The sequence below is a fragment of the Lagenorhynchus albirostris genome, chromosome 20 (assembly GCF_949774975.1).
Source record: "Lagenorhynchus albirostris chromosome 20, mLagAlb1.1, whole genome shotgun sequence".
Taxonomy (NCBI): domain Eukaryota; kingdom Metazoa; phylum Chordata; class Mammalia; order Artiodactyla; family Delphinidae; genus Lagenorhynchus; species Lagenorhynchus albirostris.
Genome location: NC_083114.1, coordinates 59,576,309 through 59,593,645, shown reverse-complemented (window position 1 = coordinate 59,593,645; position 17,337 = coordinate 59,576,309). Strand labels below are relative to the sequence as shown.

The following is a 17,337-nucleotide window of genomic DNA, read 5'->3' as shown; positions in this document are numbered from 1 at the left end:
AAAGAATTTTCCTTCCAGGTCAGAAGAGTTCTTCAGACATGAAGGAATGTTAACAGCCCTTTGTCATGTTTGCTGCAAACTCCATTTAGATTTCATGCTTCTAGAAACATAGCAGCTTAAGTTTTTGTATAGTTAAATCTGTCAAAAATTTCCTTTTTTATTGCTTCCATTTCTTTCACCTTCAGAAAATTCTTGCCTTTTCTGAGGTTAGCCAAATATTAACTTATGTTTTCTTTAATTATTTTCTTTTTTTATATTCAACTTTTAAATCCATTGGAAATTTATTTTGGTGTACAGTGTGAGGCAAGATCTAATTTCCTTTTTTCTTCCAAATGTTTAGACAACTTTCCCAAAAGCATTCGTGAAATGAGCCATCCCTCCTCCACTGGATCAAGTGGCTTCTGCTTGTTGATATCAGGCCATCTCTTTTGTCACATTCAACTTCCTGGGAATTCCTGCAACAAGCCTGCACTTTCAATTGCTCGAGATTTCCAACGCGTTTTGAAATACAGCCTTTTGCATCCAGGTGCCTCGTTTCCTGACTCAGGGCAATTCCACTTCAGCTGCCCTTTTTCTGTTTGCCTGATAAATTTGTCCATTCTTTATTCTTAGTGTTCATGGGTCATTTTGCTTTATGCTGATGGGGTTCAGGACACCCCACCCCCAAAAGAGGACACCTTGGCAGACTGCACACTTTCAGCTGAAGGAATCTGAGAAACGGCAGGTGCAGGAAGGGGATGCTGACCTTTCCCGTCTCCCGTGAAGCAGGTCTTCAGACCCTCACGTGAGAAGCGCCTTCCCCAGACCTGGAGGAGAGGGGCATCCTTATCTCCAGCCGGTGAATGACTGGGAGGGATGCGGGCGGACAGGCCTCACGAAGCACCCCCCCACCCCCACCCCCAGCTCACTGCTCTGAGATCATCTCCTCCGTCCTTTAGTTTTCCACAACTTTCCACTTTTCATTAAACCTGGTACAAAAACACTCCGGTTTAACAGTTCCTTTGGGTCTTTATTGCCTTATGGAGGCCCCTGTTTCATGTAACATTTACATTAAAGAAATGGGTTTGTTTTTCTCTTGTTAATTTGTCTTTCGTTACAGAGCCCCAGCCGAGAAGCTGCAAGGGTAGAAAGAGAAAGATTTTTCTCCTCTCCTACAAGGTTCAAATTCCATTAATAGAAATATGTATAGCTGAATTTTTTTTTTAATCTGAAAACTACGGGAAGTTTAAAACTGTATTTTAAGCACAAGTCTGTGCCTGATGAAACATTCAGAACTTTGGACATATTAAAACCCCCATAATAACCCTAATTGGAATCCACGGTTTGTAGACGGGGAAGCTGAGACTGAGAGGGATTCAGGGGTACCTGGCACGGGTTACCAGCTAGTGGGGAGAGGGGGATTCCAGCACATCCTTAACCTCGATTCTGAACGGCCTCTGCCCACTTCTGTTATCGATCACTCTTTCGCCTCCTTACTGTTGTTTTCAGTCCTGTTATACAGTGCTTCGTTTGCCTTCATCTTTTCCAGAAATTTTAGAAACTATAAATCTTGCTTTAATTCTCCTGATGACCGTCTTAAAGATTCAGCCCCATTTAAAAAATTCTACATTTCTCTGACCGTCAAAGAGTAAGACAGGACCTTCTGCCCACCTCCCTCCCGTGTCTGAAGACTTGTGCGTGCTACGTTCTACTACCTCATCCCTCACGTATCCCCACCCATCCCATTTTCCATCTTTGTTACCATAAAATTGTCTAGATTTTGGGATTCCTAATCATTGTTATGATTTTCATATGATTTATAGTTTTTCGTATTTTTCACATCAAGATGTCCAACCGATGTTAACGCTACTGCTTTATCCTTATGTATTGTGACCTTCCCGTTCTGGAACTTGAAATTTTGCTTCCCCCTCATCTTGCAGTCCTCTTTAGCTGGGCTTTAAATAACTTGTTTTCAAGAGAGGCACGTGGGTGGCGTATCTTCTGAGCCCTCGCATAGATGAAAATACGTGCTACGAACGGCAGTTTGGCCGGGTGAGAAATTTGGGGGGAAAACTTTGTTTCTCCAAACGCTTTAAGTGCTGCTTCTTTCTCATTGTCCTTCATCCTGGAAATCATTCCTAAATATGGGGGGGGGGTCACAGGACACCATGGGGAAGATGACAGCTGTGGCCGCGCTCCTCCCAGAACGCAGATACAAAATTCGGCACATAGTTTTGGAGGCTCCCCTGACCCCCGAGAGCTGGGGTGGGGAAGGGCTGGGAGAGAGGCTGCAGGTGCGGCCACAGGTCTGAAGTCGAGCTCAACACTCCTCCTCTACTACTCGGGGGTACTTCATACAGATCATCTGGAAAGACAGGATCAGACTGGGGGAAGATAATTCTGCGAAGAATTAGGATAAAGGGACTTGTAGAATTTCGGAGCTAAAATGAAGTGATTTCTTGTCCCTCAGAAACAAAGCGCTGAGGGAAGCACAGGTCGTCTTTGGATATCAACGAACTCCAGGCTCTTTCAACACTGGATCAGAGGAGAGCTTGGCAAAGTCCCCTGAGAAGACAGAAGGTTCCCAGACGTGTAGGACCGGCTGCTGTCCAGCATGAATACGTTCAAATAAGACAGAGAAAGCCGAGGTGCCGAGGCAAACGACAGGGATGCCTGCGAACAGGCCCACAGAGAAGCGTCTATTCAACCTCAAGGGCCTCTGGTCCCAGGAGCACAGCTGCCTCTGTCCCGAGATAAATGTTAAATCTCAGCCCGATGCCATGAAGCATTTACCCAGTTCCCTCGTTATAATTCCACGTTCACTTGGCAGTGTCCTGAGCCCCCTGACGTCTGTCTACTGGGAAAGAAGGCCCCTCCCCAGGGGGTTTCTGCCGTTCACAGTCTACGGGACAGTGTTTCACACGGCGAATCAATAAAACGGGTTCATTACGAGTTGCCTTCTGGGTATCTTGACTACACTGGAGAGATTGCTCTGATCAAGCCGACAGACGCGTGGACACTGTAAATTAACCGGCACCCTGCTGTATCGGTCAGTCAGGACGACCCTGGAACTGGCCTCCAGGGGCTGGGGCGGGGCCGCCTCTGGGTGAGCCGTGGAGCCTTAGGATGAAAGGCCAGAATCAGCCGCTACCCCGCTCCCAACACTCGCTCCTGCCTTTAGACCCTGCCGCGTTTACACATGTGCGTCTGTTTGGGGGCGTGGAGGGCTCTGATCGTAATAACTCCCCGCCCCCCAACCCCATCCCAAACGTGCGGGCATCGCTTTTTGGTTTATTTACGTATTTTTTATTTTCCTGTTATTCTCCTGATCTTGCAGTACCCCTCCCTGGGCCTGTATACTTTGCCAGCTGACCGTTTCAACCTCTTGTGTTGCCGACTGCACTAGAAATCGGAGAAGAGCCTTTCTCTGCCCTTTTCAACACTTCAGCTGTTCAGTTTGACGGAGAAATTTTTCTCTATTGAAAAGTAATAAAAATGAAAGTGTCTCAGGATCTAGAAACACGGCAGGTGGACAAACCCACTGACGTTTTCTCAAACTGTGTTTTACTGTCTCAACATTGCACTTAACATTGTTTTTGTTGGGGTAGAGCTGCTTTACGATGTTGTGTTAGTTTCTACCGCACAGCGAAGTGGCGTTCCCGTGCCGTACGGCAGGCTCTTATTAGTTATCTATTTTATATATATTAGTGTATCTATGTCAATCCCGATCTCCCAATTCATCCCACCCCCACCCCCTGCTTTGTTATAAGAAAATGGAATCTACTCCGAGACTAGAAACACCCAGGGCCGCAATTCTCCAGCGTTACTGTGCATGAGAATCACCCTGGAGAGCTCACTCACAAGCCGCGCGCAGGCTCCGCTCTTAGGGAACCGGACGCTGGCGTCTGGGGTGGGTGTGGCGGGCTGCGTACGGAGCAGCATCGGGCTTTGTGCACCTGGCGCGGAGGAGGGAGCTTCTGTCTAACACAGGGACTGAGACGAAACGCAACAAACTGGGAGAACCCTGGCATCCCGCCTCCCAAATTTCCAATCGCAGAGCATCCAAGTACCGCAGAGAGCAAGGGCTACAGCAGCACATCGGTAAGCGCAGGAGCCAGAGGGGACGGTGTCATTCCTGGGCTCGCTGCTGGTACCAGACAGAACTGCCCCATGTGCACTTCTGGCTGCATAATTACCACCTCCTCTGTGCCGCGCCTCTCCCCGGGCTGACAGAACATTTCTTTACTCAGAGGAACAAGGTGATGAGACCCAAGAGGAACTTGGTGGGAACCAGAACTTGGTCTGGGGACCCGTCTCCACGAAGGGAGGCTTAAGCCTGAGTAACTGGGGCTGTGTGTGTGGTGGGGTGGAACGTACCTCCTCCTGCCCCTCCCTCGGCCGCCCCCCTCCACCGGATGACTTGCCCTCATCCGTGCTGAAAACAGACTGAGCTGAACTGAAAATAACTGAGGAGATTAAATTAAATTACATCAGGCCTGGCTCCCAGGCAGTGGCTAATAAAATCGTATTCACAGCAGCGTGGCAGACAAAAACAAAAACGTTTGCTGGTTCTCTTTTTTTTTTCCCCACCCTGAAGTAGCCAAACCCTCAAGAGCCAAGGCCCAATGAAACCAACCTTCTTTCTATCAGCTTTACGTGAGGTTATGGGCATGATGTGCTCTTGCTGGCTCCGCTGAGGGAGCCCCATCTTCGCGGGGGGCGTGGCCTTTGCTAGGCTTCCCCACCAGGAACGCTATGGCGGAGCATCACGTGTGACACCTGCTTAGCCGGCAGGGAAAGGGTTCAACTGTCCCAGACCAGCAACTCTCCCCTACACTCCTGGTCACCAGAGATGGGCTCAGAGCCGACTCTCTTAGGGGCGAACTCGTCAGGGGCTACTGGAGGCCTCGGGCCAACAGGGGACTGGTATTAGTATTTGCTTCTGGAAGACGACGGTCCTCAGAGAGAAAGGCAACATAACAACAAGCCATTCCCCGCGGCCCTCTGTCTCTTGTTCTACCACAGTCTTGAATCTGAGAATACAAAGCTGAAGATAAACATTCATTGAACTTCCCACGTCGGGGCTAAGAGATTTCCACCTGGAAAAGCCTCTTATCACCTCACCCACAGTTTTACAAGAATCTGGATGTTCTTATTACCTTTGGGACCTTTCTCTGACTGAGCCCATCTGCCAACACTTTAGACCTTCCCAAGGCGACCACGTGCATCAAACCTAATGTGAGATTAAATTAATTCTGAAAGAGGCAAGACTGGGGGCCAAGTATCTTGGATGTAAAACGTTTAATCTGGTGAAATAAGCAAGCTGTTCGTGCACCACTGGGCCACCACCGACTCGACAAAACTGCCAGGTGGAGAGAGATTCAACGGGCAGACATACAGTGTGGCAGGACCCTCAGGCCAGAGACCCGGCACAGGGTGAAGATTCCGCTCCCCGCGAGGTTTTAGGAGGTGGGCATTTGAGATCTAAGTGCTCTGGCAAGGATGCAATGGGGAGGGGACTTGCCATCCACAGCTAAACTACCACAGTTTACAAGCAGGAGAAAGAAGCCATGTCACTGAGCTTGGAGACCAGGGTGCTCTTGCCTTCAGGAAATGACACTGGCGACCCTTTGCCCCTCATCCTGGTCTTGCTGCTTCCCACAAGCACCCAGTGCACTCAGTATAGAAAGCTATGTTCAGATCACTGCACAGAGAGCCCTGCACGAGGGACAATCCAAGGAAGACACGCTGCTAGTTAGTACACACTTGACAGCTCTGCCACAGACAGGTCAGGATGTCAATGATGACACGTCCCTTGGGGAACGTGCAACCTCTTTCTTGGTGGGTGTGTGTCTCTCTGAAGGATCCCAAGAGTCACGTGGCTTTATGAATTTGGCTAAAACAGGATCATTTCCATGTGGTCCAGATACAGGGCTAGAATGGGAAGAGCTGCTTTGGACTTGGGAGGTAGCAGCACAGTACAAAGCTGGGTCTTTTTTACGCTGTGCTCGCTGGGTTCTTCTAACATCATCATCCTCTGCTCAACACCCATCTCTTAGACACAAATTCAGGGCACTGAGTACAGGAGATAAGACGCCGTCTCGGACCTCAAAGGGCTAATGGTCTGGTAGCAAGAGATCAGCAGGCAGATAAACATAAAACCACAAAATAAATGTTAGAAAGGGGCGTGCGGAGAAACTGGGCCATTGTAGGCGGGGCACAGAATGGTAGGAGGGGCTTCATGAAGGGAACTGGGGCTGAGGGTTAAACAATACTCCTGATGGAGCAGGGTAAACAGCACAAGCAAAGGTGAGCAGATAGGAACCAGCCTGCCCCCTGGGGAAACGGCACCTAGCTTTTCTTCACGATGAGAATGCGGAGTGCCAAGGTGTGGGGGGCGGGGCACAGAAGGGACCAGACTGCAGAGGCAGGCAAGGTACCGGCTGCTGAAGGGGTCACACAGACGTACGGCACCAGGTATTTAGGAATGGCCAACCAAGGAAGAAGACAGAGTAGATAAGTCCACAGAAAACACACCAGGGCTTCCCTGGTGGCACAGTGGTTGAGAGGCCGCCTGCCGATGCAGGGGACACGGGTTCGTGCCCCGGTCCGGGAGGATCCCACATGCCGCGGAGCGGCTGGGCCCGTGAGCCATGGCCGCTGAGCCTGTGCCCCGCAACGGGAGAGGCCACAACAGTGAGAGGCCCGTGTACCGCAAAAAAAAAAAAAAAAGAAAGAAAAGAAAAGAAAACACACCAGTGGTCAGCTGGAAGCCCATGCATCTGAATGTGGCAGTGTGCAAGCACTCCTCTGGGACAAGCATGCTGCCAGGTGCTTTCAGCTCCAAGGCAGTTCCTGTCTTCTTTTGCAAAGGCTGTGCCTGGATGTTAAGCCCCGGCCAAGCTAGAGATGGCTTCTTCCAAGACTGAGAATTCGAGAGCAAGGGTGAGGCCGCGACGGCGAGGCAGGCTGAGAAAGGACACAGCCGTCGCGTCTGGCCCACTCCTGCACGGTCGGTCGGCACACATCTTGACGGGTGTTCGTTTCCATCCTTCTTGCCCATTTCAGGTCTCCACCCTGAGGCAGGGAGGAGTTCGGCTGGGTTCCCTGCTGCCATTTTTATCGCCAGCTGTTATCTAAACCCTGGAAAAGGGGGTTCTGGGGGTCATGGCGACAGTGCCAAGGGCCAGCTCAGGGTAGCCTCACCTGTTCACTGGAGGATGGAAACACGAAATGGCCAACCCTGTAGCCACACGGTGTGGGCCTATCTGTAGTAAGGGGGGGGGAGTTGCGACGGGCACACACCTGCCCTCGGCCAGAGCCAGGAGCCGGCAGGGCAAGGGGGTGGGAGGCGTGGGCCTGGGCACCAGCGTCAGGATGGCCTCCATTCAGCAGCCGGGGGGCCTGGGCAGGTCACACAAGCTCTCGCAGCCTGTGTCTGTGGGACAGAATGACGGCAAGGATGAGAGCACTCTTCCGGAAGGGTCATCGTGATAACAGGAAAGCATCCAACCAGGGCTTGGGAGGTGGAAGGGGCTCAACAAGCCCTGGTTTCTCCTCTCATAGGACCCAGGCCCTCCGGCAGCACCCGCGGCTCCCGTGGTGTGCACTACGTCCCCCTTTCCCACAGCGGCTCACCGTGTTCCGACCAGCTGGCTACGGGCATCCCCGTCAGGAGCTCGGAGGTTGGTTCATCTGGGGCTTCCTTCCAGCCCACAGGGATTTCTACAGAAGGCGTTTAAGGGCTGTACCCACCAGAACAGGAAGCTCCAACCTAAGAGAGCTCAACTTTTTGGAGGTTTGGTTGATCTGAAAATTTTCACTAGTGATTAACATTCGCCACACAGGCTTTGTGTGTGCGTGTGTATTTCACAGTACTTTCAGCGTTTTGTGTTTTGGTTTTGCTGAACCATTTGGAAGTGCGTTTCAGACGTCAGGGAAAATCGCCCCTCAACTATTTCAGCATCTCCCCCATAGCCACATTGCCATGACCACCCAGAATCGTCGTGTGGATCCAAAACCACTATCTAAAGGGTGGTCCAGATTCGGATTTCTGCCCTGCTCCCCGGACGTCCTTTAGAATTGTTATTTTCTTGGGTCACAGATTGTGCTCGATTATCAGGTCTCTTTAGTTTCCTTTAGTCAAGAACAGTCCCCTTGACGGTTTTTGTTTTTCACAATAATAACATTTTTGAAAAGTCTCAGTCGGTTACCAAGCAGAATGTCCCAATATCTGGATTTGTCTAGCTTTTTTTTTCCCTCGTTAGATTTGGGTAATACAGTTTTGGCTCCAATACTGGACGGGCGCATGACAGTGTGTACTTTCTATTATATCCCGTCAGGAGCAGTGTCCTTTCGGTTTGTCACATCATGGAGGAGGCTGAGTATGACCGGGAAGGTGCCACGTACCAAACGGGCAACATGGCTACACAGGAAAACATTTAGTCCAGGTACCAGCATTCTGACTACATACCCTCGACGGCGCATCGCCTGAGGCTTTATTTAAAATGGCAATAAATTCTTGAGCTTTATGGAGTAGGCTCGTTCTTGATAGAGGTGTTGCTATACTGATTTCGAAGTTGCTGCACGTGATGTGGGGTAGGGCAAACAAATGGGCATGCTGACATCACTGGGGACCAGAGGTCTTACTGAGGGAGGATGGAGAATCAGTGAGGACTGGGAAAGGTGCAGAAGAACTCCGGTCCAGGATCAGAGCCAGAGGCAGCAGTGGGAGGTCATTAAAAAAAAACCCTGCCTCTGTCTACTGGAAGCGCTTAGAGGCAGTAGCACCCTGGGAGCCCCAAGCACCCCCAGAACCCCGACTTTGGATTCTTATCATCATTCCCATTTAAAAAAACCCCAGTGTTCCTCAGAGAAAGGAGGCTCCAGAAAGAAAGGAAGTACTGAAGAAATGGACGGGTCATGTCAAGGGGACGCAGAGCCAGCACGAAGGGGCTCCCGCTGGCCATATTTTGAACAATTTGAACATTTTAAAAAGACACTAAAAAAGAAATAGTGACCTCAAATTGCTACTTAAAAAATCTGTAGGGGGACATAAAGGGAAAGCTTTTCTTTCAGATGAATGCCAGCTACTGAACGTTGAAGCAATTACAGAACTAGAAAATCACCATTTTGCAACCGTCAGTATAATAACTGATTAAGGCTCGACCACGGCTGCCAAAACCATGGGACAAAAAGTTGCTGGTCTCCAAGTACAACATCCAGCCCCCTCATTAATTATGAATTTAAAGAAGGCACCTTTGCAGTCGAGGGACCTGATGAAAATACCTTAACCAGGTGATCAAAGGTAGCATCACCGGTAATGGACAATCTGGATATACTTGAGGGGAAGCAGCTGCCTGAGGACCCCTCCCTATCCCAAAGCAAAGGGCCAGCCACAGCAGCTGCGTCACCTTTTGTGCTGTTGAGCTGGATCTGATTCCCACAGCCAAGCTTTTATTTAATAGAAATGACCTCCAGCTAATACCTTTCCCGTTCTGCAAGAGGCTTGGCCCAACTGCTCCTTGTTGGCCGCCCCAAACAGGTTACTGTACTCCCAGGCCTTCCTGCCGGTGGGGGGGGTGGGTGGGGGGGGGTGAAAGCATCTGAGCAAAGCTCTCCGGTGACCAATGGGCCGCCTGCCACGCCTCCTGTCCCGGAATCAACAAAGAAAGTCGAGGGTCACAGTGAACCTCGGGGTCACGCCTGGAGTTCAGGGTGGGAGGGTGATGCTCTGTCCTTGCTGAAAACACAGCCACCGGAACTGTAAATGCTCCTGCTTGAGGAAGAAGCATTTAACTGGGAGCTGCTACCCCGTGACTCCTAAGACCCGTGCAATCTGTAAACTGTGACGACTGTAGCCCTCACCCCTTGGAAATGGAGAGAAGTTTCCCCCCAGCTTTCCCCACGGCGCACTCAAAATCCCTGAAATCCTGGACTGGGTCGAGCTTCCTGAACACACCAAGCACTTCCGCGGCCCAGCATCTTTCCTTGAAGTGTCCTCTCCCCATAAGGACTGTGTCTTCCTTATCTTAGCACCCCCAGGGCCTCGCAGAGAGCCTGACACACAGCTTATAAATGGATAACACACAGTCTGATCAAAGAATGAATGATTATTATGCAAAGCTGTCTCACCGCCTTGACTCCATCCCAATGACGCTATTAAAAGGTGGAAGAACACACAGAGGGAGCAGTATTCTTTAAACCAACAACCGCGTGAGGGCAAAGTCCCGACACAGAGCTAGAAGAGAGACAGAGGACTCGATCTGTAGGCTGCCGGGACCAGCAGGAAGCGCCCCCCAACCCCGGAAGTCCATTTAGAAGTTCATCTCCATAACTTAACAACACAAAGTAGCTGAGAAAATCAGACTCTTCTGCAGAATCATCTATTTGGGGAAGAGATGTGCTCCTGAAACAGCTGCAAAGCATACGGTATTTTTCCCATTTACTTACAACATTAAATTGAAAATCCGTTCCCACGAGTGGCATTGCTGAATTCATAGCACTCCTCCAAACCAGATAAAAAGTACACAGGAATGTAGGAAACCTATTAAAATCGCATACTGAACGGAAAAAAATATTGACACTGTTCAGATAACATCAGCACCACTGCCCGAAGGCAAAAAATAAAAATACACCACAAAAGCGGAGGCCTTTCCCAGAAATACTGTACCAATCTCAAAAGGAAACTGATCTCTGATTTCAAAAGGGTGATTTCCATCCCCGGAGTCCGCTGGGAATTTCTACTTTACTTTGGGAATTCTTTTCAATTTGAGTGATTCTGCACAGGTCAAATGGAAATGGAGCCCATCTAACAATTAACACAGGTACTTCGGGTTTAAGTGCATTTTCCAAGAAATCACTTGCATTGGTATCATAAGCCCTGCTCGTGGTGGTTTATTGTTTATATGTGTGTTCCCGTTAAGGCCGGCTAATTCCTCTACCCCATCTCAGCCGTCAGCTGCAGGTCTCTTCCCTCTGGCCTCTCGAACACCTACAGTCCTTCAGGCTCCTCCTCCGCGGGGTCCTTCCCCCCCACGCCGTACGCCCCAGCACCTCCCATGGGACTGTCTGGCACCCACATAACTGAGCTTAATTATACGTGGACTTGGTTGTTCTTTAATTCCTCCACACGTTACACTTTTCTCCCCTGGTCCTAAGTCCCACGTTTAGACCTTCTGTCACCTCAGAGAAGCTGTGGGGTGTCGAGTGTGGGTTTAGAAACTATTCATGGGTTTGCTATTCATCCAGAGGAGCCTCTTTAATTAGCAAGAGAGACCTGGGAGACTGACAGCATTGGGGTGCAGGGTCAGATAGGGCTCAGGCCGCCTCCCTTCACTTTCCGCCTCGTAACTCGGAGCAATTTCCTTCCCCCACCACGTTAGCTCCTTTGCTCATCTTGAAATGAGGGCAAGAACAGTACGCTGTGGTATAATTCTTGAGGGGTCAGGGAAACAATGACTACGACAGCACTCGGCGTGGGGAAAGGTCCAGCCCTGTGGACAGCAGTCCGCACACGGCAAGGACCCGGCATGGGGAAAGGTCCAGTCCTGTGGACAGCAGTCCGCACACGGCAAGGACTCGGTCAATGGGGAAAGGTCCAGTCCTGTGGACAGCAGTCCGCACACGGCAAGGACTCGGTCAATGGCAGCTGCTGTTACGGAAACCATCTGTCCAGACACCCACACACAAGTGCCAGACCCACTGGGTGGGGAGGGGAACAGGCAGGTGATGCGGGAGGGGTGTTAGGTCCCGCGAGGGAGGGGCCCTGCCCTGTGTTCCTCGCCGGCCTTTTATACTGGAATAAGGAAGCCTAAGGTCTTCTCTTTGACTCTTGAAAACAATTTCTACTGACTAACATAGGTACCTATTGTTCACAAATTTATCGGGTACTATTTAAAAATGTGACTACATTGATGCCTAAAGTATGGTTATGTAAGGACGTGACTATCAGGGGCTGCTGGGTGAAAGGTGTAGGCAACTCTGTGTTACTTTTTTTTTTTTTTTTTTTTTGCGGTACGCGGGCCTCTCACTGTTGTGGCCTCTCCCGTTGTGGAGCACAGGCTCCAGACGCGCAGGCTCAGCGGCCATGGCTCACGGGCCCAGCCGCTCCGCGGCATGTGGGATCCTCCCGGACCGGGGCACGAACCCGTGTCCCCTGCATCGGCAGGCGGACTCTCAACCACTGCGCCACCAGGGAAGCCCTCTGTGTTACTTTTGTGACTTTTTTTGTACCATAAGCTCTACTCGTTATGGTTTATTGTTTATATTTCTGTTCTCCTTGAAGCCAGGCTAATTCTGATTCTGAAAATCTAAAATTACTCTAAAAGTCTTAAGGAAATGATTACTAACGGGTTATTTCCTTTAGTTTGGATGTCTATATTTAGGACTGAATTTCCTGCACACAAATAACTACTGTATTTTTAAGTTAGATTTGCTGTGGACTGAATGTTTGTGCCTCCAAGTTTGTATGTGGAAGCCCTAACCTCCTACGGTGATGGTACAGGAGGTGGGGCCTTGGGAGGGGATGAGGTCATGAGGGTGAGGCCCTGAGGATGGGATCAGTGCCCTTAGGAGACACCACTGAGTTTGCTTCCTTCCTCCCTCTTCCCACTCCCAGACTCTCTCTCTCTCTCTCTCTCTCTCTCTCCCCGCCCCCGTCTCTCTCTCTCTCTCTCTCTCTGTCTCTCTCTCCCCCCCACCCCCAAGTGAAGACGCAGCCAGAAGGCAGCCCCTGCAAGCCAGGAGATTTGTCTCCAGAAACCAAACTGGTGGCACCTTGATCTTGAACTTCCCGGCCTCCAGAACCAAGAGAAATTCAGTCCATGGTATTTATTATAGCAGCCTGAACTAAGATAAGATTCCAGTTCCTACCGGTACTGTCATTAAAATATCTCTACTTCTATCAGTTGAATATGTAACCATTAAAGTGACCATCTGTGTGACTTTGGGCAAGTTATTTAATTTCTTTGTGCCTAGGTTTCTTCATCTATAAGGATAATAAACTTCCGCACAGGTTTAAATAAGTTAATTATGTAAAGTGCTTCGAAGGTGGCCCTTTTGTGGGAAGTGCTCAGTCACTGTGAGCTGCCGTTGCTGCTGTTATGAAAAAGTATTGCTGAATTCATAGTCCTAGAGCAGAGCTACGTCTCTGCACAAACGTGTAGACTCGTTCTTGAGACATGACCTAGATTGCAGCCAGAGGTTACACTGGTTGGCTTTCATGCATGAAAAGTCTCAAACTCAGGGAGGGTGTCTTCCCCTAAGATGATTCCACGGTTGTGAGTCAAGTTCAACTCTTGGCAATGTTGGAGTGATTAGCATAGCAGTCCCAGGAGGATACACCTGGCTGTCCGTCCCCTGCAAGGTGGGTCTTTCCCTCGTACCGTGTGCCACCCCAGACAGCGCATCTGTGCCCCTCTGTGCAGTTTCACACCTGCAAGGCTCTTGAGGCTCACAGAAGAGCCTGGAACACTCAGGCAGCGCCACATGGAGAAGGCACGGGCCGGTCTAGCACGCACAGTCTGTTTTGTACTCAGAAGCAAAGGAGTGTGAGCTGAACGCTGAAATCCCTGCCAGGCAGTCCAGCCCTCAGGGAGCTGGGACCCTCCCGGCTGAGCTCCAACCGTCCCCGCGTGTGTTCACCACGTCGCCATGGCCGTGGGTCGCTGTAAAGCCGGGAAGAAGCACGGAGCTGTTCAGTCAACAGGCGTTCTGCTGCGATCCCTCACCACTTACTTGGTCTCTGCTTTATGGTAATTTTCTCTGAAACTGCATGCTCCCTGCCCCCAGGACGGGACTTTGACAATGAGGGAGCCTTAGCAAAAAAGAGAGAGAAATAAGCCTGGGGCTGTGACGGTGCAGCATCCGTCCAATCAAAGGGAACGCAGGCGAGAACCACAGCCCCAAGCGCAAGGGGGCAGGCAGGATGGTTTTGAGAAAATCAAGGAACTTCTCTGAAACACAAAGGCACCAGGGGTCCTGTGTCTGTGGTGGGGATTTTATGCACAGTCCCATTCTGACCACTAGCCGTGTGTGGTTCGTTTCATCAGGTTACCAGCCAGAGTGTGTGGACCCTCTCCTCGCAACACCTCAAAACCCTGTTTGATGTTCCCTGAATTCTTACCTGACAGGACAGCACTGGGTAGAACACTGGATTGTTTTCCAAAGGAAAAAAACGTGAGGATGTTCCCGAAAGCGAGCTTTCTCTGGGACTCCTCCCCCCACCCCACGCCCGCTTTTTCCTTAAACAGACCCTTCAAGTCTTTTTCTCCTACAAGAAAATTAAGTCCGTTTTTCCACTTTTAAATACAAATGGGAACACAGTGCGTTTGCTGATCTGATGAGAATAAATGTCCTGGTCCAGGAGAAGGGAGCGTACAGTGCGGGTGGTACCCGAGAGGCCTCCAGAGCAGGAAACGAGGCTGCCACCTGAGCCTTAAACCACACGCAGCACAGAGGGCGTCACCTTGAGGACCCCCGGCTGAGCGTGGATTTGGCGGGAAACCAGAGGAAAAGCTGTGCTGTGACATGCGCACCCTGACACGGCCCCGAGGAGGGCGCCTGGCCTGGGGACATGGAGTTCTGGTGCCTCAGCCGTCTCGTCTGTGAGGTGCAGGTGGTGTGATGGTTAGAAGCACAGGGTCTGTTACTATGTGACACTGCAGGGCTCCCATTTCTCTGCGCCTCGGTTTCCTCTTCTGGAAAATGAGGCTAACGATCTAGTTGTGAGAAGCAGATAAGTTCATCTGTGTGGATTTCTCAGCACCGCACCCAACTCAGAGGAGGCGTAAATACTCGAGGCGGGCCCATCAGGTCACCACAGCCCAGGCCCTTAAACACCTGGGTCAGCCATCGCCTGCCCTCGCCCGGGTTCCACCTTCACCCGGGGCATCTTGCTTAGTGGCTTCTGGTGTGCCCATCACCAGGGGGACAATCCGCTGGCCCTGCTGCAGAACACTTCTTCCACACAGCCGTGGTGACCCTGACTGACGCTGGCATTTGGGGAATCGGGAGGCGTGTTCATGAGACCCCGTGGCTCTGCGTCCGAGCAGCCCGGGTCTTGGCCTGCCCTTGATCCGAAGTCCACGGAGCACCACACGCCTCACACCCATCCGAGATTGCCTACCTGTGACGTGGAGCTTTTCCTCGGTGACCTCGGCCTTCAGGTAGATCCGGCCCCTCTTCTCCGTGTGGTCCATCCCGCAGAGGCTGGGGACGTTTATCACGCACTGCTTGTGCACGTTCATATCACAGGCTGCGAGTCAAGAAAGCAAAGGGTGAGGCTGGGCGCGTGGCCTGGAAACACCCCTCCCTCGGTGTTTTGGCTGCATGAACAGAAGTGAAAATGAGCCACCCTCTAGCTCGATACTCTGCTATAAGGCTTTTGTGACATAAAGAACTGTTAGCAGAACTAACAGTTCTGTTAGTTCTTTAGACATAAAGAACTGTTAGCAGAACTGTTAGCCTTACAGCACAGGCTGCATGACAGTGACGGTGTCCTTAAAATACTCGATCCATACTTGTTCAGTCTTAACTGAAGCAAGACACCCCGCTGTCTTCTGTGAACGCTTCCAATACATAACAGCACACAAAATCCACACAGGTAAACGCATGTAGAGCGCAGACTAATTACTATTTTACGTACACAGAGGCAAACAGCACGCACATTTTAAACAGACGATTCTTTCTGCCAAGAATTTCTTATGCCTTTCTGAGAATTTGCAGGGTTGAGTAAAGGAAATTCAGAAAATGTTCCTTTCCTCAGTAAACCCTATTTCCAAGGAGGCTTAAGTGCATTGCCTTTGTTTGTTGTTGTTTTTAAAAGAACCTGTCCTTGATATGTTAAACCTGTCTTCAGATATTTAAATATTATTCTGAGTGAAACAAATACACGCCTGGCATAAGCCATTTCTCACCAGCTGACATTACGTGGGCGAGACGGAGGTGGGGGTGGTGGGGGGAGGATTAGAAAAAGATCAGTCTTACTGTAATGGACTAAACGAACCCTGAAGAGAGTCCGGTGCGCTGAGCACAAACAGAAGACTGTGTAGGTGTTTCAGCTCTACTGGCCCTGTACCTTCAGGCTTCCAGAAGGAGGGGCGGCCCTGGGACGCTTGTGAATCCTGCAGGGGGTGCTACAAGGCTCTTCTGAGCCTCCACGCCCCTTTCATCTTCAGTGGCTAATTTTAACGTGGTGAACTACACAGCAAGCAGCATCATGGACAACGGATCTCAGCTACGGTTATTACACACCGAGAGCAGGAAAAGGGACACAACGAGGGAAGCACGATTAACGTGGATTCATTCCCAAAGGGAACCGTTCAAAACCACGTACCCTGATTCGGCCAATACAAAGCCTCTTGAAAAGCTGTGCTATGACCCGCACTGACCAAATCACGTGTTCAAACTTGGGCAGAACGTGCAACTTAAGGGAATAAATGCCAGGCCTCTGGAAAGGACGTGGACCTCAGGGAGGGCGTGGGAGGTGAAAGGGCCCTGGGCTGTATCTTTGTCTCGGCGCTACCGTCCGTGGCTTGTATCGTACATCCTGGGAAGCTCACTGGCTTTCCAACTCCCTGTCCTACTCCGCAGACTAAGAGGCCTGCACGAGTGGTTGCTGACTTTCTTTCCACCGAGCAGAAGTGTCTACAGCATCATAACCTACTGTGTGTAAGGGCAGAGGAAGAGGGTTCTTCCCTGCAGAAGTGGCTCTGGCTGGGGGGTGGTCTGGGTCCTGGCACCCATCTGCTTATTTTCCTGCAGCCCCCAGGAAGGAGCACAGGCAGCCGCCCCAGAAACCCCAGGACTCCAAGGCAAAGGGCTCAAAACAAAACACACTGGTTTAGGTCAGTGGTTTTCAAAACTTTTACTAACAGAACCCATTTTACAACTAAAATGTTATTAAGCAGGATCCTAATCTACAAACCAGATGAGTGTCATTTCATTAGCATACACTTAGTTAATAAATTCAAATCTATACCACTTATTTACTATAAAGGCATTCCTGGATAACCGAGAAAGGCCTCTGATGCGAACAAAACTTTTCACCCAGCCGTTAGCAGTGCCAGGCGAAGACTCAGTTCAGCCTCAGCGACGCATTTATTTCTGTCTCGTGTTAAAGTTGGACAGCATCCCCAAATCCTGGTTCACCCAGAAGAGGACGGGCAGCTGTGCCCTTCTTTAAGGGCACGCTTCACGATCCCGGCTGACTCTGCAGCGGATGTAGCAGGAGAAACGGGAGGGCCCCGTCTGCAAGGTCACCTTCAACTCGCCGAGGTTGAGTGCCTAACACAGCTGAGGATTCACTTTTGTTCCAAGTTTTAAAATAATTAAAAGTGTATTTACAAGTGCACTTAG

General features: G+C 50.5%; 1 protein-coding gene across 2 annotated transcripts in view; it reads right to left on the bottom strand.

The window, feature by feature from the left end:
- The window catches only part of PRKCA (protein kinase C alpha), a 360,631-nt gene that overhangs the window by 81,983 nt on the left and 261,311 nt on the right, over positions 1-17,337 (bottom strand). For both annotated transcript variants that reach the window (XM_060135365.1, XM_060135366.1), the window contains exon 5: positions 15,107-15,235. In XM_060135365.1, the coding sequence (XP_059991348.1) occupies positions 15,107-15,235 (129 nt within the window). The remainder of the gene's footprint in view (positions 1-15,106; positions 15,236-17,337) is intronic.